The 26,062-nt window shown below is 35.4% G+C and overlaps 1 protein-coding gene across 2 annotated transcripts in view; it reads right to left on the bottom strand.

The window, feature by feature from the left end:
* The window catches only part of NPAS3 (neuronal PAS domain protein 3), a 607,366-nt gene that overhangs the window by 162,191 nt on the left and 419,113 nt on the right, over nucleotides 1-26,062 (bottom strand). For both annotated transcript variants that reach the window (XM_042047597.1, XM_042047598.1), the window contains one exon: nucleotides 19,731-19,820. In XM_042047597.1, the coding sequence (XP_041903531.1) occupies nucleotides 19,731-19,820 (90 nt within the window). The remainder of the gene's footprint in view (nucleotides 1-19,730; nucleotides 19,821-26,062) is intronic.

The raw sequence follows: 26,062 nt of genomic DNA, 5'->3' as shown, positions 1-26,062 counted from the left end.
ACAGTGCAAAAACCTAATATTTCTTCTCTGAATATATAGCACCAAGGAGACATCCCAGCATTTGGAATGTACTTATTTCTCAAATACAATTAACCAGTTGATATAACTCCTTCATAATTTGAAACATTTTATGTTTTTTTATTTTACAGGATTTTTTTGGTCGTTCTGATTTAAGAAGGCTTTTTCCTTCTGTCAGGTTGAAGGGCTTTTTGTAGTAAGTCTGTGTAAATGGTTCACCACTATGTAAGACACCCAGCAAAAACATGTAAGCACTTTCCTTTCAAAATCCTCCAACAATCTTTCTTCTGTCAATCTTTACAGCACATCTTACACAGTTATAAAACCGGATGCTGAATGTTTAGAAACTGTTACACAGATAGACTGGAGTGTGCATATGTGCGTGTGCATGCTCGCAGGGAGACAGTGTGGGTGGGGCAGGTGAAGAGGAAAAACCTGAATAACAATGACTTCAGAAAGCAGAGGTTAGAAACAAACATGCCTTTAAACAGTGCACACAGTTGTACCTTTCTTTCTGTAATTTAGATAAAACCATACCGAAAGTATGTGGTAAGCTAAGCATGGTATATCAATATTTATGCTGCTTGGAATTTATGAACCAGCAAGCTCCTATGCAAATGTTCCAGCTACATAAAGGTAACAATGTTTTCTGCACATCATGCTTCAAGTCATATGTTTTGAAATAAAGATTTCAAGAGTATACTGGCCTCCTTGAATTTTTATTTTATTTAGAAAGCTGTCATTTACAAGGCCAAGTCTCTACTCAAAAAACTCCTGTTTTAATGATGATGCATATTATTTATTGCATGTACTAGCTATGAATACACTATTTTAACAATGCTTAAAATTGGCTGGAAAATCTACAAGCATTCCCTTCCTTCTCATGTAGAGTGATCAACTCCTGCTCAGCAATTTCTCTGTGTGAGACACTGAAGTGAAGCAAATAACACATTTTTCTTTACATTGACAGAGTTGGCTATTTATTCAAAGTTCTTTTCTATTTTCATAAACAGTGAAGTTAAGAATAAAATTTTCTACCAATTCAGGGTAGTTCTGCACAGACAATTTTCAGTTCTGTCAAGTGAAGCCAAAGTAATATTCTGGTGTTATGTTTATAGCCATCTGTGTAGATGCAAAGTCAAGTTTGGGCAGCTTTGATCTTGATAAGGTGCAGATATTTTGATGTGAAGGATAACTACCTTAGTTTGAAAGAACAAATGGACTAAAATGCTTAATGTGCTGGGCAGAAATGGTCAGAAAGCTAAGGCTCATTTAAAAATAGGTTTTCTAACTATAATCAGACACTAATTAGAACAACAGTAGCCAAATTTGGAAAGTCTACACGTCCTAGTAACTTGTTCATGTCAATAACTTTTGAAGACAGCTCTACAAAATGAAAGAAATACAAAACTCAAGCCACCACCCCCTGAAAAAGTCACAATTCTTCTATGTGGAAGGGAAACTAAACTTAAAACATTTAGAAATATCAGAATCCCAAAAGTATATTTTCTGATTACTTGGTAAACCCAAGACAAAGTTTTCCTTACTGCTTCCAGGTTTTGTAGCCTTAATAGTAACTATCATGGCTGGTGTGACTGTTAAATGGTTACAGTCATACTTTTAGTGGTGTGGCTACTCAGAGAGGCAGGAACAGCAGAAAGGAGAGGAGGGAAATGTGGGTCTCCCTGAGGTCAATGGCCAAACAGCCATTTGTATCATGATTCGTTACATAGGTTCAAGAGTCATAAGGCACCTCATCTTGGAAGAAGTGGGCATGCAAACATCTGTTCAAGAGTAGTAACAGCTCAGGAACTCTGGCAAACACAGATTCAGATTGGATACAAATGCTTACTGTCATCTGTGCATTTGTGATTGTGAGAGAAGGGAACTTAAGGCTTTTATTTAGCTGGAAAAAGCACACCACCAGATCTCTGAAATGCTCTTAAGCATATATGATGCTTCTCTTAGTAGCTTGAAGTTAAATAGCCACCTTCTAAATCAACAAGGTGAAAATTGTGATATAAAAATTCATGGAGACCTTGAGAGTGAATTGTTAAATAGAAATCAGACAGTTTTGGCCTCAGTCTGCTTGAAATAAACCTGAAACTGAAATAAAAAACAAAATTAAAAATCCTTTAGTAAAGAAACATCTAATTCTTTTTCTTGAAATCTTATACTTGAGGAGAGATATAGGAATAATTTTCTTTTCTTTGTCACACAAGTCTGCAGAAATTCCAGTAATTCATAGCTTAACTATTTTCCAACGCATCATGAATAAAATGTGCCTTGAAGGAAAAATTATCCCCTTTCTTGTAATCATGGGATTACTACAGTTTTGTAGAGTTGTAATTTCAACTGAAAAATGTAATTTTCCATAATATTGCTTGTGTCCCCAGATTAGATTTGAATTACTAGCCAAAAGTTCCTATTGCTATTGTAATTTTAATTCACTTTTTGACAGATAAGAACTTCAACATCTGACACCAGCTGTACAAATCGAGGAGTCATCCACTCTCTTGATATTTCTTTTCAAGATAAATTACCTAAGGACATTTTTCATGACCAGGTATTGGTTTCTACCTGTTTCCTAGAAAGGAAAAGATCAGAAAGCTGCATCTTTTGCCCTCAGTTTTGTCAGTTCCATAGTGAGGTTATCCTCCATTCTTTATTTGTATAAAAATGTTTCAATATAGTGCATGACTTCAAAGATGTATCAGGTGTTGTGAGAGTGTCTGGACAATGGGAAATGGCAAGTAATGCAGGCCTGGGGGCTCGGTTTCAAATTTATCATCTAGAAGCACATTCTCAAGTGGCTGACTAACATTATCTGTCTCTTCTTCCTATAACTAAATACATCCATGTGAAATGCACCATAATGTGCTCACATGCCCCTCCCCACAATCTTATTTATTGAAATTTCCCTCTTCTATTTAATGTACAGAGAAAAGTTATTTTGCACTGCCACCACTGCAGGAGCTTTTTAAATGATTCAAGGAAGTATAGCTTTCATTTAGGTTTGTGCCCTCCAGTCTGTTTATACTGGTCGATACACTTGTCTGAAAAATATAATGGATTAGCACATCATTCAACAAACTAGTCAGAAGGCAAGCTCAAGGCGACAGAGACCAAAAAGTAAATTACAGCCAGTAGAAGGGACAGGCCAAGCCTACAGCTAGGAAACATCATATCACTACAAAACCTGTATTCTGTGAGAATGTTACTTGAACTGAGATGGGTGAAAAATTTACACTGAAATATAATAAAACAATGAAGTCCATGATTTCATACAAAACTATAAATTGTAGAGTTTGTGACATATAATGCAAAATGCGATTCTCACAAACAGTGTGTGCTACAGTCATTATTACAACAGACATTATTACTCTGTAACATGAATGGAGTATTTTGTCTCCAGTTTAGTACTTTTTATTTCAGCACTTATTTAACACATTTAAATATGTGCCAAACCAAACATGCCAAAAAGCATATAACAAAAAATCTGTGAAAATATATCTTATATAGGTAGAACAAACACACAAAAAGATGCAATACAACTCCAAATATGGAAGGTCATTTTCCTTAGCTTAGATAACCTATCTAGATTTCCTAGATAACCTTCAAGGTGAAGTTCATTAGCTACAATTTTTAGCATATATGTAATTAATTAAACTCCTTTGTGTAAATGATAATTGTGAGTTATTTTTCTTTTTGAACCTCCTGCAGCTGATTAGAAAACCAAAATCAAATCACTGTAGCTTTACTTCTACTTTAAAACTTGTGTTATTTGCAATAGTTACTTTAGCTATGTAACACATAAACCTTTTCACATTTACAAAGAGAAAAGAGCCCCAATGTTGTCATAGAGGTTGAAGAATATCATACCACTATAGCAACCTTTCAGAAAATTAAGGTAGTAGATGAAATTCATTGCTGAGGTAGATCCTTTATCTCAAATGGAGGTACATCAAGAAGAGCTGTGTGTGCCATACTGGAAGGTATAAATCACACCATAATACTATTAAGTAAAATCTTGAAAAGAGTTACAAACAACCTAGTACATGCATCAGCAGAGAAGAGTGAGAAACTACCTGCCATGCAGCTTCCAAACTCATGTATCTGTGAGAGAAAAAGCCATCTCTATAGAAAATGAACTGGTGCTATCATTCCTTTTCTACATTTCCATTCAGCTGTGCTTATGCATCAATTAGTTTTGCCTTACTCCTGCTACTTTCAGTTGTGCCTGTGTCTTACACATGACTGCAGGTATCAGGAAAGATAAGACCAGCATTTCAGATTTCCCTCATGGCCGTAGCCCTGGTTTCATTTATTCACAAGATGAACAGCAGCATATGATTTCTGGAACTCAATTAGCCTATCTCTGTTCCCCAGCTCTCACCACACAGAGTCACTTTGAACACCTTGTCTAGGATTCCAGAAGGAGATCATGCCATAGAGCAATGGTCTTTGAAGGGAACTCCCACACTTTTTAACTCATAATAGATGCTTACTGTTCTTGGAGCCAAAGGAGCAAATGGGAAGCGAGTGTTTATATTTTGGACCACTGATAGTTTGCTTAATCTAGGTTATTTCTGCTCAAGAACTGTGTCAAGCCCCTATACAGTGAGGAAACCTCTTATAACTTTATGGATAAAATCAAGTGTATTCAATTCAAATATACTGTATAGTATAAATTTCACATATGCTAACATAAATTTCAATTTCCTGAAGGGAGAGGCTCCACAGTTGACTCTTTCCAAGTTGTGTGTATATTGCACTGATAATCAAGTTTCTATTTTGGTAATGAGTTGGTTTGTAAACACACATTTACATTGGGATATGTCTATTTCTCAGTTGTGTACCCTTGCACACTACTTCTGGGACATCTACAGAAACACCAAAACCTTCCTTGTTTAAAGCAAAGATGCCAATTTTAAAATGTCATGCCCTATCACAGCTGAGGCCTCAATGTTCAAATATGCTGAGCTTTCAATTCAATATGAAATCTGCTGTTCTCCTGGCATGGGCCCAACAAGAGACTGATGGGTTTTGACGCATTCTTCCCTGGTTTGTTTGTTTCCTGGGCAGGAGCTGTTGTTTAACACCAATCACTATTTTAGATGTTTAGTTACGTTTCTAAAATTCAGACTGTGCATACCTATATTTTAAATATATACAATATAAAAAATCAATTAAACATTGAGATCCATGTCCTACTTTTATAAGCACATGTAATTTCACACTTTTGAGCAACCAAATGATAAAGCAGACGCACACAACCTACGCATCAATTTTGGGTGTTTATAGAGGTAAACAGGGTATAAAGAAAAAAAATAGTAACACACAATATCAGTACTTTTTCACTACTGAAATTCAAGCATTGCTACTAAATGCATTTGGTCATAATTTTCCTCTCCAGAAATTTTGATTTTGCTTTGTTTTTGGTGAGATTGACACTGATTTTAATGAGAGTTCCTACAGTTCAAAAATCCAAGCCCAAATCCCTCAAAGATTTAACTGATTAGATTTATCATTTGTTTCACAGCTTTTAGTGAGAATTCTTGTGTTTGTGTTTCCAGGATCCGAGCCTTTGTTATGACATATTAATCCCTTCTTCTGCTCATACTCTATTTTCCTATTTTGTTATGATTTATCTATCCTTTCTTCTACTCATACTCTTTTTATTTCAAGTTCAACTTGCAGCACTACCTTTTGTTACTGTTGTTTTAACACTTATCTGTCAGAAAACTGTTTTCAATTCCTTGTCACATTGTCAAATTTACCACTATTTAGAAATTTTTACAGGACACACATCTGTTTCAGACTGAATAATTTAGAAAATTTCAGCTGAGGCTCAGTCTAGACACAACAGCATTTTTTTTTTTGCTCATGTTAAAGCAGTAAGATTTTTTTGAGCACTCATCACATTCCCATTTCTATTACAAAATGGATCTGAAACTGGCAGATGGATTTGCCTTTATACCAGCAAGAGGCTATTTGCCATTCCAATAAAAGAACACTGAGATTTGTCCGAGTCATATGCCACTGAGCAAGCAACCACTGCTTAAATAAATCAATACAAACCTTCATTCTATTTACTTCTACAATCTACAATGCCCTATGCTTATGATCGGGGCCAAGGGTGTGATCTGTACAGTGACTCATGTGATTAATATATTGGCGTGATTTTGCAGCTGCAGAATAGGAGCGAAATAAGAGACAGACACCTAACCAAAGCTGTGCATTTCTGTACTCCTTTTTTGCTCTTGGATCCTGTAAGACATGAATAACTAGACAGCCTGATTGCCTATATCTGGCATGCAGTCTCAGAGTTGTGATGGGAGCATGTGCTACTGCCACGCATAAGTGTGTGAGAGGGGCCAAATGAATATAAAGGTCTGTCTAGAGGGATTTCAGTTTCCATGGCCAAATCTCATTAGATTCCATTCTTTGTAAACAGATTCCAGCCTTCAACAGTTAACAGCACTAACCACACTGCACCTTCCCCTCCAGTAAAATTAAATGTGCTTCCTCCTACCATAGCTCTCAAGGACAGCCATGGCCCAAAATCAGAAAGCAAACGTATGTGCTCAGGGCTGTAAGGCTGCAGCTGCACACTCTTTACCTCCTACTAATGTGGGACAGTGTAGGACAGAGGTAAAGGGCTTTTCAGTACAACTTCAAGATTCCTCTTTCAAGAATGCAACCATACAGATTCATTCCCAGAGATGTATTATACATAAATATATATGCGTGCATGCTCCTAGCTATAAAGCCAGTATTCTCTGTAAGGCATCCTGCATTTTGTCATTATACTAGAGCATTTTTCAACACAGCTAACAGAATATATATAAAAAAGAAAACTTAAAAGTTTGCCCATCTGCATTTGTTTTCATTGGTGGTAGGGGGATGGCTAATCATCGATGTAGCATTTGTAAAAGGGCAACAACTTTTATGACTGAATTTTGAAAGGTGAAAAATATTCATCCCTTGTAATCTTCCTTTCCATTGTGAAATGAGGTTCTCATAGTCACCAATCTCATTAAAAGTTAAAACTGTGTCTGCTTAGCATTAGCAAGGAATAAAAGGGTAAGAAATGAGGTGTCTATGAGAACTATAGCTATTGACATCATTGACCTATAAATACGTCCTCTTCAAGCTGATATACAGCAATTCATTATCCCTGTTTTGATATAATTGCTATTACTGAAAGCCCTTTGCTTTTAAGTGTTAATACAATTGCAGTTCATTTTTCAGATAATCTGCCAAAAAGAAAAAACTAATTTCTAAATATTTGATCATAAAAGTTGTCCCCAGCTTTTACAGATAATTTAGTCAAATAATATCAGATAATCTTAGAGCAGATTTAACAGGAAATTGCTAGGGACTCCATCTAAGCAGCATCCATTTGCACTTATATAAATGTACTGAATGTGTAGGAAGACTTTGACAGCTTGCCATATGTGATTTCATTCTGTAGCCTACCTACTTTACCATCAAAAGTTATATCCTTTGAAGCATTGCCAGAATTACTTTAGCCCAGTAGATATGCTAGATGTGCCCTTTAAAAGCCATATCATTTCCTTTCGACTCTGACTAGTTCAATGTAGCATCTGCTCAACTAAATTCCTTTGAAGGTTAAAACCAAAAAAAACCCTGTACTACAGCTCACTAAGATGTCCAGTGTTGAATGAAGACCATGGATGCAAGGGAATAAATACGACTTAAATGAGACTATAAAAGAGAATCAGAAAATTATCAGCTATCACGGGCATATTATACACACAGAGAATAAATATTTGCATTTCAGGATATGTGTTTTATTTAAAATAAAAATAAACCCTGATTTTTTTTACTTCCAATACATTATGGTGATTGTTTATATGCAAATTCTGTTATTGCTGTGACATGGATGTTAATGCCATAATAAAGAATATCACACATCAACAACTTGATTCAAAATAGCAAATATAGGTATGAATGTATAATCTCCTTTAAAATCTTTGGGTTTTAGTTATTTTAAAAGACATGGCGCTATTTTCACAGCACCTTCCCAGCTGCTCTAGATGATAATGAAGGGATGGGCCATATCATCTAGTATTGCAATGAAGCTGTGACATTTTAGAAATATTTTCAGTTTACCTTTTTTAATTTCTACAAATGCTATTTAAAATTGAAGACTGGTGTTTTTAGAGGTGAATGGATTCCAGAATGACATGATTTTCTTGGTTGCTAAATTGAAAATGTTCCAAAACATATTAAAATGGTAGTGTCCTTTTGTAGTCCTTTCGAAACCCTACAATGTCAATTTTAATTAACGAGCTGTAAAAGTTACATTTATATATCTGGGGTTTTTTTTCCAGTTTTACTTATTATTCTTATTATTTCACAAGAATTTGCACCCTCATTAGGGAGGTTGCAGACTTTGCTAATCTGCAGCGATTTATCACAAAAGCATCAGGAGAATGCAGACTGGACTGTGTCAGATCTAGTCACATCACTGTCCAAATTAGGCACAGCACTAACGTGCTTATACCAGTTGAATAGCTCCTAACCACTTAGAATGGAAAAAACATAATTTGTTTTGCATCTGTCTGTTGTAGAGACCTTCCATCAGACACATAAGCTCTTTCTTCGCAGTCACAAGTGTACATAAACCTAGAGGAATGTAGTGATATCAAAAAAGAAGAGGAGAATAGAACAAGTATTAAGGAACCTACTTTGATTTAGCCAGACAAAACATCTGGAATAAGTTCAATTTGAAGTGTAAAAAATTCTTTCTGCAGACACATTTTTGCCAAAAAGCAGGAAAGATAAATCCTTACATTCACGATGAGCATGAAAGAGAAAGAAGCCCACCTCTAGAAACTGGAATTTGCTTATGTGCATTTCAGTGACTGAATAATTTTCTATTAAAAATTCTTCCCCTGAACTGCCTTCTGTTGGGAAGGCATTGTACACTCAAGCAACAATATATCAAAACTTGATTTGGGAGCCAACAAGGAAGACAGACTGAATCAGAAGAAGATAGGAAACAGATGATAAAAATATCATAATGTCCACCCCTCCCAAACATGCAACTAATAAAATATATACCTTTTCCACTACATTTTTTTAGCCAACCACTCTGATCCTGAAGATCGTTGTCTTCGGAATGCATCTTCCTCAGTGGTTAGACACTAGCTCATCTGCACAGAAGGTTGCAGTAAATAAGGTATATAGCAATTACAATTAATGCAGGAATCCTCTAAAATGCCTTAACATAATGTTGATTCAGGTTAATTGAATCTGAATATATAAAATTGGAGACAGGACAAAGAAACTGAGCTATCATATGACTAAAATGTTTTAAAACTTGCAAGCAAACTATAACAAATAAAAAACAAAAAAGAGAAATCACTGCCACTCTTATTCAAAGTAGTAGTTGCTTACAGGGACAGAGGGATTGCTCATTAACTTACAGAATATATCTTCATTCCTAATGTAAAATAACAAACATCTTGGCAATATAGAGTAAAATGAGAACCATTCAAAAATCTGTGAAGTCTCTTCATTGCCTTACAGGCTGTGGATCAGACTCATGTCATGTCAAGAGAAACAAACGTAGGAGGGAAAGCTACTGTTTCTCCAACTGAATTAATGAATTTTAGAAAAGGAAGCATCTCTTCCTACAAACTTTAAGTCATGACTCATACCTGATGCCTCAATATATAGAAGACATCCATTTACAATTTTCATCATATCTTTCTTATGCATACATTATGGAAGTTCAATAAGAATACATGGATAGATCCATTGTTATTCAAGGAATCTCAGGAATGCATACAGCTTTGTATTTACCATTTCTGCATGAATAAGTGCTGTCCCAAATGAGACATCTTTCTGAAACCCAGTATGAAAAGGTATAGACTATGCCTAACTGTAACAGTTACATCCTAATACAGCAGCACACGGCCTAGAAAATACTTGTCCAAAAGACCCAAATACAGGATCTTAAACATGAAATAATTAATATAGGTAATAATTCTGTCATACATTTTATTAGTATAAGCCCAGACTTATTAACACAAAGGCTTTAAAAGTTATCTGGAATACAGTATGAGCAGAATACACCATATTCGTTTATAGATCCATGTGATCCTGTTCAAATAGAGAAATAAGACAGTATTTCCCCTTTATATTTTACTGTTACCAAACCTTATAATATTATTGCCAATCAGGTGGTTTGATTGTAGCTTCAAAGGCCTTTCTGTAGAATCATGATATTCCCAAAAAGTCTCAGACAACTCCTACATATTAAAGTACATTTTTAGCATTCATGTAGCTAATGGAAAAAGAGCACTTGAAAATACAAAGTCACAAAGGGTGCAAAACCCTCAGAATAAGTCCTTTAAAATATTATTTTCATAAATCTTGAGTAACTTGGAACCAAGTTACTCACTCTTTGAGCTGATGCTGGGCTGTGAGTTCTAAATATCAAAGGTTAGCAAAATTTAGGTTGGTTGTTGAGGAAGAAGCAGCATGTCTCCTCATGAGGAAGAGTAGAGGAAGTGTGCTGTTTTATTCTGTCTTCCCCTTCCTGCCTGCTCACACTAGAGATGTATTTCTTTTGTCTGTCCACTCATACTAATCTGATTCCCCATCCCTCCAATATATGCATGTGCCTCCTACCTCTAAAGGGAAGATAAGTCGTGCTCTTAGACATGTCTCCTCATTGTTGAAGGCAGTCATTTTCTTTCTCGCCTTTCTGCCCTGAATTTCAAACTCTGGGCAAAGGAAGTTTATCACTTCACTCTGTTGCCACATCTGAACTCTTGTCTGGGAAAAATGAATGCCTAGTTTTCTACTACCTCATCAGGTGGTCAGTAGAAGTACCCCTCTGCTGCATAGCTGTTTTTGGCTATGCCAGCACTGCTAGAGCATGCTGAGTGATAGGATGGGATGTCAGATTTCGGTGGCATAGCTTGAAAAATGGCGGTGAACTGGTTCTTCTGTGGATTCATCTGCAGAGGATCCTTCTGTGGGAGTGCCATGAGAATGATAAGTAAACATCATCCATGTGGAGCTGAGTTACTCAGGATGAATGCAGGCACTTCTGAAGGTATGAGCAGAGAGAACTTTTAATGTGAATGTTGTTAAGGAACTCAGCTGAGCAAGTAAGATAAAGTACTGGCTCACAGGAAGCCTGACAAGTTTTCTGCTGCTCTTTTTCCCTGTCCCCTAAATGCAGAAAGCAACCTGGGAGCATTCCCTTTTGATCTGTGACTTAAGCAGGAAGCTTCTGTCAGTTGCTGTGCAATTGGAAGCACAGACGGAGGAGGTCTCAGATGGCATCCTGGTTCAAATGCCAGAAGGTAATACAGGGAAACATGGGGTTAAAAAGCTAAAGCAGCATAGGTCTATCTTAATGGTGAAGGTGAACAGGGAGTGACAAAAGAATATAGATTAACACTGGAAGGGTAATAGCACATGGACATGATTGTCTTGAATTTCCATTACAAACCTCGGGGATTAAGCAAGATTAGCCTCTGACTTCGGAGGTTCTCTTGGCTAGATCCCATCTGCAGTGAAGACACTCTCCACAGAATTTGGAATGCTTCTGTTCTCTTACCAATTCTCTCTTCCCAGAGTGGTATTACTCTGTTAACTCTGACTGAACACAGAGCAAATACAGCCCTGACCAAGGCTGTAAGAATACATGATGTTGGCAAAAGCAGATTAAGACATATTTCCTATCCCTTTCCTGAGCTGCTTGTTCCTGATCTTGTGCTTTCATATGCAACCCCTTAGTTGGACTGGTGGAACTGTCAGTGGGGATTTGCAGCTGAAAATATCACTGAACTGAATTTAAAGTATTTTTTTTATATTTCATTTTTGCAGCATTATTTTTTAGCCCAGAATCATTCAGTGATTGTGATTTTAATATATATGGGCACTGTTTTATTCCTTTCATAGCCTTAAGCCAACCCTTGAGCATCTGTGGATTGACCCACCCCTCTCAAGTGCTTGGAAAGGAAGTTCTGTCACGTGAACCCATACTGCTTCTCTGCTACAAATCTTGAATTATTTCATACAATGGAAAATATTTGAGTTATGATTTTCTCTTGCCCTGACTTGAATACAGATGTAAAAGAAAATCAAAGTTTATAATTAGTGCATTGTAAAAGCAGTGAAAGGCATGTTTTCTTACTATTGCTATTTCTTATTAATTAATTACAATTTATTTATTTTTAGAAATGAAATTTTCATCCATCACCAGCAGAATGACTTTTTGAACTTACTCTTAAAAGGTAGAGTTTTTTCTCCTCATCTCTAATGTGCCTGAAAAGCATGGAAAATATCTTTAGGGCAAATTTGAATGTTCCTCACCTGTATCTGGGTTTTTCCCCCCCAGTTATTCTACAGCCATTTGTTTTTAGAATATTCTCCAACTTCTACAAAAATACATTGAAAAGCAATGCAAAGAAGATACCAAAGTACTCTGTAGCTAATTTGGATAATATGAATCTTAATTCAGGAAAACTTTTCGTATTTGCTTTAATAGGAAAGAGAAACATAAAATACCTAAATTGTCTTACTCATTTCCCCCAGATATTTTTATTAAAATAATCTGAAACCACTGAATCCATCAGGAAGCAAATGGTCTGACTGCTAATATTTTCAGTCTTATTCAGTACTGGAAAGAGTTAAAAATTGCAATGAAAATACCTTATCAAATGCTTTCCTTTTTTTTTTTTTTTCCTTTAACAGCAAATGCTAGAAATTATTAAGTGACATAAAAAGTCTTCAGCCTTTAAGTGTTAAACCAATAAGGCTATATTTTATTGCATGGAGAATCTGTGATTCATTTTAACCAGTGAATCCCTTCTGCATAAAGACTTTCAATGTTTCAGTCTCAATGGCTGATAAAATATGTTCAAAGGAATAAATAAGGGAAACATGATTCTCATGTAAAATGACATTCTGGATTCCTTTAGTGAACTCAACAGAGAGCTATATTCAGTGGAGCCTGTAAGACAATACTGTTGGCAGTATTTAAACACACTATAAAAGAATAAGCAAAACAGTGTGAGCAGTAACAATAAGTTAATTTCAATAAAAAAAAATCATTAAAGCGTCACCATGTATTGCATTTGGACTCACTACAAAGTGACAGTCAGCGGATTATTCCACAGATTTCTAATGCTGAAAATTCTGATGGCATTTACTAGCATAACCTTTCAACTCTGAGCACATCAATAGAAGCAGACAGTGGTTTGAAATATGATTCCTTGCAGATAGCATATCCTCATTCATCTGACTGTGGTGCTCTGTGCTCCATTGCACAAACAGCAGCTCACCCACTTCTGAGAGGACACTAATAAAAAAGGCATCAATTTTCAGCTCTAGTACTACTGTGATCTCTTTATATGTTCGACATCCAACATTAAATTAAAATGCTGTTATAAATCCTACTTTCTGAATCTGGAATGAGTGTTGGGTTTTTGTCGCATGATACTGCAGCAAATCTTGTCAAAAGCAAGGAAGCACGTCTTGTTCACTCAGAATTAATGTTGTGGATGAAAGAAGGAGGTAAAAGAGGTTGAATACGGTGAACTGTGGGTGTCAAAGGCAGTGGGTAAAGCAGTTTTGGGGTACCAAACAGAGCATAACATTTGCTGCTTTCAACAGATTCCTAGTCAGTAATTGTAATTAACAATTACTAACTGCACATGAAAAATAGTTTGTTCATTATATAAAGCACTTTCAAAAATCCTGCAAATTTTAAAATGCTGTTAGTCATCACAGTTTGGGCAATATATTCCTCTGTGCAAGACAAAACCAGTTTGGTAATAACCAGATAAAACAGGCTAAGTGTTTTGGACCACTTCATGACCATACAGTGAAGGTTGTTACAGAGTGTCTATGCAAAATTATGCATATTGATGTTGATGTTCAGGACTTCTGTCAGGTTGTCATTTGCACTTGAGTTGTCTTAAAAGTTCTTGGGTTGGGATAGGGATTTAAAAAAAAACAAACAACAACATAGAGAAAAAAATTATTAGGCACTGATATGAAATACTGTGAGGATGGCAAAAATAAAGCTGTGAACAGTGAGGGTGAGAAAGAAAGCAGGTGGGATATTTCTGCTATGTACAAGAGTGCCATACATTTTGGAGTCTTTCAACTGTGTCTGATAACCTCTAATGGCAGGTATCCTTTCTCCTTTAAGAGCTAAGCTAAACTACACTGAGAAGGCAATAATGGCTTCAGCAAAGATACTGTGTCTATAGATATTTTCTCTGTTCAGTTCATTCATAATTATGAAGAAAAGAAACAAGCTTGCCTTTTTGGGGGTGGGGGAGTGCCTTCAAGAGTGGTTCAATATCTGGATCGAACAGAGGAACTTTTTCCCCCTAAGGATCCTGCCTGAAGAAACCTTGACATGCACAAAGTCAGAACCTAGACAAAGTTGCCCTGGTGAGAACGATAAGGTCACCCGTGGGATTGCTGAGATTATCTCTGTCAAGCACTTGGACAGCATGCAGTCAAATGATGCATCATGCAGTCATTTTCGGGGGGGAAAAATCAATTTCTTCAGCAGGTCGCTATTTGCTTTTCAAAGTGCCCTTGTAGGCCTTCACCATCAAGCATTTATCAATTTAAATGTTGTAAATTGATAATGTGCCACTGTGCCTTGTACTGTTTCTGAATTATTTTGATACTTATATTTTCTTACTGCTCTCAAAATCCTCAGAGCTTCTCTATTTCAATAGAACTCCTCCCTTGTTCACTTCTTTTAGCATAAAACACAACAGTAAATTAATATTCTTACAATGAATGTTAAGGAAAAAAAATTAAAGCCCCACATGATCAACACAGAATTTCCCAGGCTTTTATTTGCTATTTTTAAATGGGAAAAACTATTAAAAATTATCAGTGCTAGTGTACCAATTTACTAAATGAGCACAAATGATCATTTTATGTAGAAGTATCTAAATTCAGAACACTAAAATAATGACAACGTCACAAAGAGAAAAAAAAAAGGCAAGTTCTTTTCTCAATTGGTTATTGTCTAGTTTTGCTTTAAAAAAATTACAGTTCCTGGATTTTGTTATTTTTTGCTTTATTATTATTCTTATTATTTTGTTAATGGTATAGGAAGAAAATAAGGTAGAATTTATAGAATCAGCACAAGTGTCAAGATTGCTCTATATTATTTTTTAAGCAAACAGAGCACAAAAGCAATCCTTTAACCATCTACTAACCTCAACTTGATTTGCATTGAAAAACAGGTAGAGCATAGTAGTTGAGGTTTGTGCTTTGTAAAAGCAAAAGAAATACATGGCAGTTGCAAAGCATTCTTAACCTCCAGTGATTTATTGGCCCTCAGCCAAGTTATCAGGGGAATCTAATTCTTCTTTATTATTCAAATAAACCACATTTGGCACCATGGTTCCTTTTCAGAATAGCTTCACAAATAGAATGAGTACTGTCATTTATTTGACCTTGTACTTGTGTGCTGTAGCTATAATTTTATTTGCCATTTCATAGAACAAATGCACAGAAAGCCAAAATAAGGAGATAGGTTATGCTGCTGGTAACAGAGTACACATGTAATATACCTGTTGGTTTTGCCTGCTTTATTTTCAAAAGGATAAATTCTCAAAATTTTATTCTTGTTTTCTTCCTGTTTCGTCTGTATCATCTATCTCTTATTATGCCAGCAGCTGCACTGTTCATTTTTAGTGAGCTCTCTTTTCAACAGGCCAATCTGCAAACCTGCTCTGTGGCCTGGACAAGAAGGAGCAAAGGTAGGAAATCTTTTACTTTAAGATGTGGACCTCATGGGCAGGAAACAATGGATACTATCCTTGCTGAGTACAACTGTTGTAAGAGATGATTAAGAACTTGTTTCCTGAAAGCAAAAGCATCCTATACATATTATAAGCTCATAATATTTTCTATTGAACCCGAAACATCGTATGTCAGACAATTTTATCCTTTCTGGATAACACATTTTTATTCTATCTGGTTCTCGATAGATTTTTCTCCCTATTTGTTACTATTTATGTTTCAGCATATGTTTGGTCTAAGTTTCAAACACAGAGACTTTTCAAGAGAATTGAAATCTCTTAGGGAAGCACTCATACTGACTTCTAACTGCTGGAAGGAGGGATTTGAATGTCTCTTCAGTGCTTAGCCATTTTCTTTTGAAATCTCATGCCATTTCTAAAAGGAAATCCGGGACTGAAGATTCCAAAGATGGCAGTTACCCTGATATCAAAAAATTACCAGCTGACTTGGAAAATGACTAGATATATAAGAAGAACAAACTGTATTACATCACTACAGAGATCCGGTGTAAAAAGATGCTTGTATTGGCTACACCATCACAGTCATGTTGTCCAACCCAGAGAAGAAATCCTGGCCATACTGTACATTTCTAGACGTTTCTGGGTCTTTCAACAAATACTACAGTTCATGAAAGAACTGGAAAGTATGTTGAACTATTTCAGCTTGCCTCAAGTATAACTGAGCTATGACAATTAACATAGACTTAAGTCAATTTACTGGGAGATTGTTGGTCCATTTTTGTTGCTTTGACCTTTACCTTCTCTCACTCATTATTTTCAGCTAACTGTCTTTTCCTAAACTTTGAAATGTATCTCTCTTCTCTGAAATGGCTCTAATTGCAATTCCATGGTGTGGTCTAAAACATACATCTGCCAAACTAGCTTAAAATTCTTGGTTAGCATTAGCAGGAAGAAAAATTATTCAAAAAAATTATTCAAAATATATATGTTGATGGGTGTCTACATGACAGTTATATTCATTGCAATGTCAAAAGGATATTTATTACAGTTTTTGTTTACTGTTCAAATATACTGTTACTTTTGCCAGGGGTAACTTTATTATTATCATTTCCAGGCTACCTTCCAAGATACTGTTTTATCAGATTTGTTTACTATTAGTCCTGCAGCTATCTTAGAACATCAGCATCCATTTGTTTTGCACCACTGGCTCTAAACGTTCAGAAAAGAGTAAAATTGACTACCATAACTGTTTTCACCTGCTGAGATTCAATACAAGAACTGTTTTCCTTTAACTAGGAGACATGAGATTTTGCTTTGCAAATAAAAATATGTATTTTACATTATTTCCATGCATACTAGTTGAAAAAAAAAAAAAAGAAAAAAAAAACTGCAGCAAACAAGGATGAATTCTTAGAGAAATTATTTGACTAGAAAGTAAGACTCCGAAGTCAGCACTTGATGATGATATTTCAAATAATATCGTACACCATAATGCCTTTAAGTGCTACACTGCCTGGAGGTTCTATACAAATATATACTTTTGGAGTATCAATGTTTACTTGCAGTGAAAAAAATACACCACCACATGTATCACATAGCACCAACCCAGAAATTCAGAATTCACAAGTCTTTTAAGTTTGGTGTGGTGAAAACTGTAGCATTTCCAAGTATAGTTTGAGAAATGGTTCTATGGGTAGACTTGCTGATATTTTTATCAACAAATAAGCTTTGACTAGTGATTTAGTAGGAAGTAGCTACAGCACTTCTTTTGAAATTATTAAGAGACTAGCTATATAATGCTGTACCAAGAGAACAATATATCAAAAATATATAAATACCAGAGGCCTGAGAAATACAAAATGTCTCCATAAAGGCAGAAGAGAAGAAAAGGAAAAGCATCAGATATTTTAGTAGATCTCAGTAGATTTAATTTATTATTCTATAAAAAACCACAGTACTGGTTCTGATTTTTGGTAATTTTTCCATCAGTACTTTCAGTGGTGAACTCACAGAAATATTTTCCCTGATATATCAAATACTCTAACATGCAAAGAAAATTGCTTCATTTATCTGAACTCTTTCTCAAAATGCATATGGATCAAGATGAAGTGCAAAGTCTTAACAACATGATGTGAGTTCAGAGTAAGTAGAGATTTATCAACTCTATAGCTTGAAAGGCAGTGGCAGAAAATGCTTTTAACAAGAGACTAACATAGGGTTAAAGCCAAATTTTTCTTGAACAGATGATATTTCAGATGGCCACACTATTCCAGATGCATCAATTTCCTTGAAAATCCAATCCATATATGTGCATATGCTGTGCTGGCAGGAGGACTGACTGAAATGGCCAAAACCCAAGAGCTAATATTCTTTTGGCCAGAATAATGCAATTATTATTTTCCTAGCTATCAGTCTAAGCATACAGAGCCATCTGTTATGCAAAGCAAACATACACATCTCAATTACAGAAAATGCAGTTGCCTTGACAGAATTTGGATTACACCACTAACCAGGGCTGTAAAATTTGTTTTAAGCTAGTGTATAATGGATGCCTTTCAGGAGTTTCCTAATTAGCATTTACCTGCTTAAACTAATTATCCATCCTTCTTCTTTACTGGCTTATTAAACTTTGTTGGATACTATGCATAAACCAGATTAATATGAACATAAGACAATAATAAACATTAAAGTTCCAATTCTTTGCTGTATTAGCAACATGGTGGTGCACCGATTTCAAAATGTGAGATTCTTGATACTAACTCCCAAACAGATTAAGTCAGGGATTAAAGTCTATTACAAAACGAGGGACTTTAATGAGAGACAAGAATACTGATATGAGCTAGAAACAGCTCTTGTTTCCATTTCTATCATGGGTTTGCCAAAGCCAGCACAAAATAACAATTACTGAACTTATTACAGCCAATCGCTTGCGTGTTCTTTGAGGACTTAATGAGCCTCTATTCATATTCTCACCAGATAATATTTAAAATTAGTCTTTTTTTGTCAGCAAATATTAAAATTTCCCATTTAATTGTTGGTGGGGTACAGCAAAACTGACAGTAAGTAGCCTATGCTAACTAAGCATTGCTTCCTCATAGCTGTGTGGGTCCTAATTTAAAGTAGCTAAAATAAATATTATTTCAGTTTTTCTTTTCCTTCTCAGGGTGACTGCAGCAGAAGTAGATGGTCCCACTCTGAAAATCATCATGCAAAATATTTCTGCTTCATTTCTAAGTGGAAGCAGAATGAAGCTATCCATCCTAAACATTTCTGAATGCTGCAGGATTAGGAATAAGCGTTAACAACCAACTTTTGCCCCTCTTCTCTCCTGCCTTTTAATCTTTGAAAAACAGTCGTCAGCAATTATATGAAAAAAAAAATCCCAAACCACAACCCCCCCAAATTATGATATTTTATAAATTCATCTTTTCATATTAGTGAGCATTTATGAAAGCATCAAAATGTGTCCTTGTTGGAACCCTCCCTGCAAGACATTTTAATGGTCTCTTTCAGCATTTCTTGACTCCAAATGACTCTCTGTCATCGTGTCAGCTCCCTGGATAATGCAGGGTACTCCATAAACATCCAGTAATAGGACACAAGGGAAGTACTATTAGAGTGTCCCTTTCCTATCAGGTATAGAGGTTTAAAGTTCAAAACAACAGAGAAAAGAAACTTCATTTGTTCTCAATAAATTAATAATGATCCTTTGTGGCAAAAAGTTTTCATACACATCTCAATGTTCAATACTGATAGACAATTTTTAGTTATGTCTCAGGATGAACAGGATGCAACTTTAAACAGCTAATTCAATGATCCATGCAAAATACAGAAACCAAATTATTATTTCCTTAAGAATGATAAACAGAAGAATGCATCATACACAGTTATGTTCTAGAATTGAAAGCATGTACTTACTTGGGACAGGCCTAAATAGATGGAGACAGTTTCTGAAATGTACAAAAATTTTCCTTCTTGATTTAGTGCAAATACAAATCCATCCAGGGACTACAGCGTAAGAGGAAAAAAAGAAGTGAATAGATTAATAAAAAATTCCAAACTACAAATAGAAATAGATTCAAACAGAGGCATCACAGAATAAATTGAGGAAAATATTCTGACTTTTATGAGAGTGGTTTTAATTTGAATCCTTAAGACAATTCCTTTATATTCTGTCTACATATTAATAAACAGCATATGAGTATATTAAGTTCAAGTTGATGAGTATGTTACTAAATTAATTTACTGCCATGCTTATATCTGTCATATACTGTATAACATTTATCTCATTTGTTTTATAGAAGAAATATACAAAAATAAAATGCTCTTTTTTTCATGAAGAAATAAATAAGGACAACAAATAACCTCCCAATTGAATGGTGTATATAAAAAAGTCACCTCTCATTCTTCAGAATCGGAGCAGAGAATTTCCATTTCCAAAAACTCAAAAGGAGAAAATAAAATCCTGCCATCACTCAAACCACTATGGACCTCAATAATTTGTAAATTAATTGAGGATTACACACACATGCACACACATGCATGCATACACTCACACACCATTTTCCTTTTGTGAGACAACAAAGCCAATCAGCAGATTACTGTCAAATATGTTTACAGCTTAGGTCTCTAGAAATGCTATGAATTTCATCCCTTCGGTGTAAAAGTCTAGATCAGATTTTACTTTGACAGGTGCAAGTCTTTGGATGTGGTTTCCATTGCAACTGCAAAAATCAAAATACAGCTACAGTGATTAATGCATACCTTTTGAAATATGAGTGCAGTTAATAAACAAAGGACTATATTCTAAACTGACACAGAGTAAATCACTGCACATCAAGAAGGGAGTATATCTCTATGAATAAGAGAAAAATTTCGCTAGGAAGAAACTACTTTCATGCACTACTCATTTCTTTACTTTTCTGCCTTTTATGAGGGTGATTATTGGCAAACGATCTTTGACTATTGCAAAAGTAAAATCACAAAATTCCAGAAATTAAGAATGTTGTAACAGCTCAGAAAATACAAAACAGCCCAAATGTTGGGAGGAACAAGGAACAATCCCCAAAATCCCATCCCAAATATCCCCTTGTGATAAAAGAACATGTAAAGGAAATTTTAACTGTACCATTTGAGAGATCAGCCTAGTTTTGGAAGGAAAAAGCACATAAATTTGATCATGATACATGATGACAAAATCATCTGATCACTCCTTTCAAATACACAACAGTGATTTCTGAGGGGTTTTAATATTTTTATTCTTCTGCTTCTTGACTAATTTCTTGTTAGAAAGAAATTGTTTCTGCTAGTCAGAAGCTGTCTTTGGCAAAAGTTCACCCCTCTCTGATGTAGTAGGTGGTGGAATTAGTTCAAAAATCAGAGTTTTCTAGAAATAATAGACCACATATTGGAATACAAAGCCTCACTAAAGACACGGCATTAAAGAAAGACTCTAATTTATATTTATGAATTAATAAAAATGTAAATCTGCATAGATTTCCTTCATGTAAAAACATTTATATTATGCAAGTAATTTACGGCCACTTATAAATCATCATCATCATTTCTTTTTCAAATTATTAACATCACTTCCTTGAATTTTTAACATCATTAACAGGCAGAAAATTTGGAACAGCGAAGTTCAAACTTAGAACCATACCAGGACAATCAAAACCTTTGCACATCTGATCTCTCCCACTATGTACAATCTCTTACTCAGAAAAGTAAATCTTTAAAGGTCTTAGTTAAAGTATTTCTGATTCTCTGCTCCGTGCTCCTTTGAGGAAACTGGTTTAAACCTCTGTTACACTGAGAAGCATGACACTGTCTCCCCAGCCACCTGTATAGAACTCCATTGTCCACAAACAACAAGAAGTTGTCACACTGCCTCAGACTGATGGCCTACCTGCAGCAGTCAGTTTCCCTGTGTCAGTATGCACAGAGGTGCTTCACAACAGTGTTTGGAATATCCATACGGGTAATGACAAGCCTACCAGAGGTTTCTTACTAGCCTGTTCTTAGTAGTTGGCATGGCTGTGTTATCTTCCTTAGAATTTTTTTTTAATCTTGTTATATTCTTGGCTCAATGATATCTTGAGGAAAGATGTTTCATAGGTTATTTGTGTATCCTATAAAAAAACTTTCCTCTTAGTTTCTTATATAGCCAGGCTTTTTGTGTGGTCCCCTTGCTCTGTTTCTTGAGAACGACATACAACTTAGGCATATTTATGATCTGCTTAGCACACTGCATTAGTGTGTAATTATCTGGCATATCTGGACAAAGTTTTGTAAGAATTCTCTGACTCAATGATGGTTTTTCTGCTTCTTTTATACACATCATCTTATTCAGGAATTCAGGCTTAATAAAAAAAAAGTTTGAAGAAACCTTTGAGTACTGATTAGGCAGAAATATTTCACTCAGTACAGTTTTGAAATTGGCTGAAACCAGTTTTGCTGGAAAAAATAGAAACAAATAAAATTATCTCTAGTCAACATAGGTGTACAAAGAAATTTCAACCTCCATGGCTAAAGTTTGAAAGTTATCAGCAACTGGAAGGGTGTTGAAGTGAGGAGTGTTAGTCATCCTAAGCACTTGCTACTTTTCCATGCCATTAACTCTGATTCTCTCCTTTCATTTAAATAGCTTTATTTATTTAGTCTTTTCTTCTCTTTCTTTCTGGGAGACTACTCCTTACTTTTGCCCCCAAGTTTTACAAGGTAGGTAACTGAGGAGGCACCACTGAAGGACTGGCAGGGCCAGTGCAGCATACCAACACCTTTGGATGTGATTAGCCCCTTCCTGTGCCATAAAATTTGTTCATTAAGCCAACTGAGACTACTAAGTCATGGTCAGTCATTCTTTCTCCATTTCTTTTCCCACCTCTCTGAAGTTAGGCTGATGTGCAACTACTGACCAAATTCAGCATTTTGTTCAGAAGAGCAAAATCAGAGTTTATTTATGTATTTTGAAAGAGCCACTGATTAACAGCTAATGGACACCTAACTATTTCTGTGTCCAAAATACAAAGACATTACAACAAAAGCTCCAAGTACTAAGCTCGAGTCCCAATACCTAAGTAAAAATGACAATAAAAATAGGAGGAGAAATAGCCACCTTCCAATGCAAGGCAGTTCCTCCCACCAGTCTAAAAGGGCTGAGACGGACCACTTTTGTGACAATGTTGTTGTTCCTTTTACAGGTCAAACAGTAGTTCTGAAGGACTGTCTCATTCGTTATTCATAGGTATTATTTATGAATATTTATTATTTAAGTAATGCGTGTTGAAATTTTTCAATTTTTCATAAAGCGTACGTCCTTTGTGCATGCCAAGAGAGCAGCAGACCTCAGAGAAGGTGCAAGGCAACATAACACAGGTTATGTTATATACTGGAGAAGAGTATGTGATACCACTGTATACTGCAAATTCACAAACAATTTTGTTTTAATGAGAAATATCTGGAAGTATGATTTGTATTACCTATGTATAACTAAGGACAAAACAAATGAGAGAAAGGTAGTGGATTTAGTCAGCTTTAAAATATCTCTTTTAAAAGGAACACCACAGTGCTTTCCACACAGAATTTCTGAACAGCTCCAATGTAGTTCAAAGGCAGATAAAATTTCTGTCCTGGACCTTCTAGAGTTAACTATAATATAAAAATAGGGCCTGAAAAGGTAACTGGGTTTTCATAATGTCCTATTTTCATTGAAGGAGAGACCATGAATGTAAGGAAAATTTTCTTGACTTAATTCCTCTTTTTTTTTTAAAGTAAATGAAGTTGACTGTCATAAACCCAGTCCTATCTCATCTAGCTGAGAAAGGGTCAGGGTGACCCCAAATGCCAATTTTGAGCACAATCCAATTTAAGGTAGACTGGCAACTTCTTGTTTAAAACTACTCTTACTGGTTTTATGCAAAATGTGATTAAAGCTGAAGCTGTCTATTACTTTTGATTTCAAAAAACCATTATGTATTATGCTGTTTCAATCACCACAGGCTACTTTTTAATTTATTTTTTTTTAACTGCCCCACTGTTTTCAACAGGCGCCAATTAAGATTCTGGGGTCAAAGGGTTAATTACATCTTCTTACCCACTATGTAGAATTTTCTGATTATTAACCAAGGTTGGATTAAGATGAAAAAGAACCGACACAAATGTTAATGCTTGCCCCTCCTCAAGAAGATTTATCATAATACCATGCTGAAATCTATATGCTCTCTTCAAAGCTGTTAAAGAATGAAATCTTGGAGGGAACACTAAAATAAATGCTTTAAAGACATGCAAGTATCTGATTTATTGAGCCAGTTTTCTTATTCCTGAAAACTGTTCTAAATTAGCCAGGCAGGACTGATACAAGTTTTTCTTTGTCACATATGAGCAAGTCAATGTGGTAGACACGAAGGAAGTGAGACTCAGGCTTAAAAGTCACTAGCTGCAGCCCCTCAGAACAATAATGCAAATTATTATAATTTATATCCTCTGACATCAGAATAATACAAAAATGTAAAGCACAGGTTTTTATCCCAAAATACTCACTGCCTTTTACAGTATTTGAAGCATAGTGAGGTTATTTCCTTTCAGGATATGAAACCCACTGTACCACTTTGACCGAATATGCACTTATGTATAATGCATCATAGTAAATGGATTTATATTTGTCAGAGGAATTTTGTCTCAGCCATTTTTGCATATTCCCTCTACAGGCAAATTTAATTCACTGGAGTCTTACTACAGTGTCCTTCTGGAGAATACCCTCATATTTCACACTATCCATGAAGTCCCTAATTCTTTCTAGTGTGTTCCAATGCTTCAAAAAACCCTGTTACCCCGACCTAAACTCCAGTTAGAGTGAAGAATTACCAGTAGGCTAGGTTATTTTAATGACAGATTATTTTAAACTAAGCCTTCACCATCTGTTCCACCCCCTAATTATGAATGCAAAAAGGACATATTTCACAATTACATCAGTAAAAAGTAAGATATACATGATTTAAATGCATGCATGTGTTCTTTGTCCAATGCAGCATGCATCTGTGATGCTTTTCTCATCATTCAGACTCTGCTCAGGAGTTAGGGGCTGGGGAAGGGAATACTCCCCCTGATAAAACAGATTAATTGATATACTAAACTTTTCCTGGGAAACAGATCATCTTAATTAGAATTTTTCACTCTTATGACATAGTGATATTATAATTGGAGCTGAGCATTTATTTAAGGACAAAGCCTGTCACCAATTAGACATACAAAATCCACAAGCAACAAAAATATTTCACTCTTTTTTTAAAAGAGAGGAAGCATTGGATGCAATTGACATTTATGAAAATGTCTTATAATATACATATAATTGCATTATTTATTTATCTATCATGTTACAACATGGTTTAAAAAATATGATTTACAAAAGAAAGAAACAAACTAGTAAGTTTCATTTCAACATGGCAACCATTTTTGGGTGGGGGGTTAAAATGAAATAAAAGGAATAAACAATGTCTAACAGAAATCTGGCCTCAGTACCCATCTTCTGTGCTCTCTTTATTAAGATATCAGAGCAATATCCTCCAGCAACATTAACAAACATGCGAAAGCATAACTACTTAGGTGGAAAATCTGACCTTGGGCTTTCACAATTAAGTACTATGAGACAATCAGAGTATTGTGCTGGGAAATAGGATTTTACATGGGATATATTTGATACACATGAATAAAAATGAGCAACTGAAGTTTGATCATCTACTGACTCACAAAAATCTCTAAAAGCTTTATTTCTCCTCTTCCATCTTTTTAATCCCTTACAAACAAACAAACCAAGCCCCAACAAACAAAGCAAAACAAAACAAAAAACCCACCCCCAAACAAAAGCCCAAATAAAATAAAAAGGCATATGACTTATGTCAGCCTTCCTTAGGCTAAAAGCTTTTTACCACTGAGCAAAAATCCCAACATAAAACACACAGAAATCCCTATTTTCAACTCTCATACAGCTGCCATTTTTTCAATCACAGTCCACCATAATGGTTATATGGCTACATGACCATAGATTCCTTGTGAATTAATGACACATACTTGGCAACAAGGCAACATGCATTTGGCACCAAAACAACTACAGTAAAAGAGATGAGGTAAGAGGACAAACTCAAAGGATGTGGTTAGTGCGGACTTTGATGCCAGCTTCCTAATTTGTCATTTTTGTGCTCTTTGCTCGTGTGGTCAGGATGCGATTCATGACAACAGAGGAGTGCCAAGAAATA

This window comes from Corvus kubaryi, unplaced genomic scaffold (genome assembly GCF_017639235.1).
Source record: "Corvus kubaryi isolate FWS band 111438036 unplaced genomic scaffold, C.kubaryi_AGA036_p1.0 66, whole genome shotgun sequence".
Lineage (NCBI taxonomy): Eukaryota > Metazoa > Chordata > Aves > Passeriformes > Corvidae > Corvus > Corvus kubaryi.
This window is presented reverse-complemented; position numbering and strand designations above follow the sequence as displayed.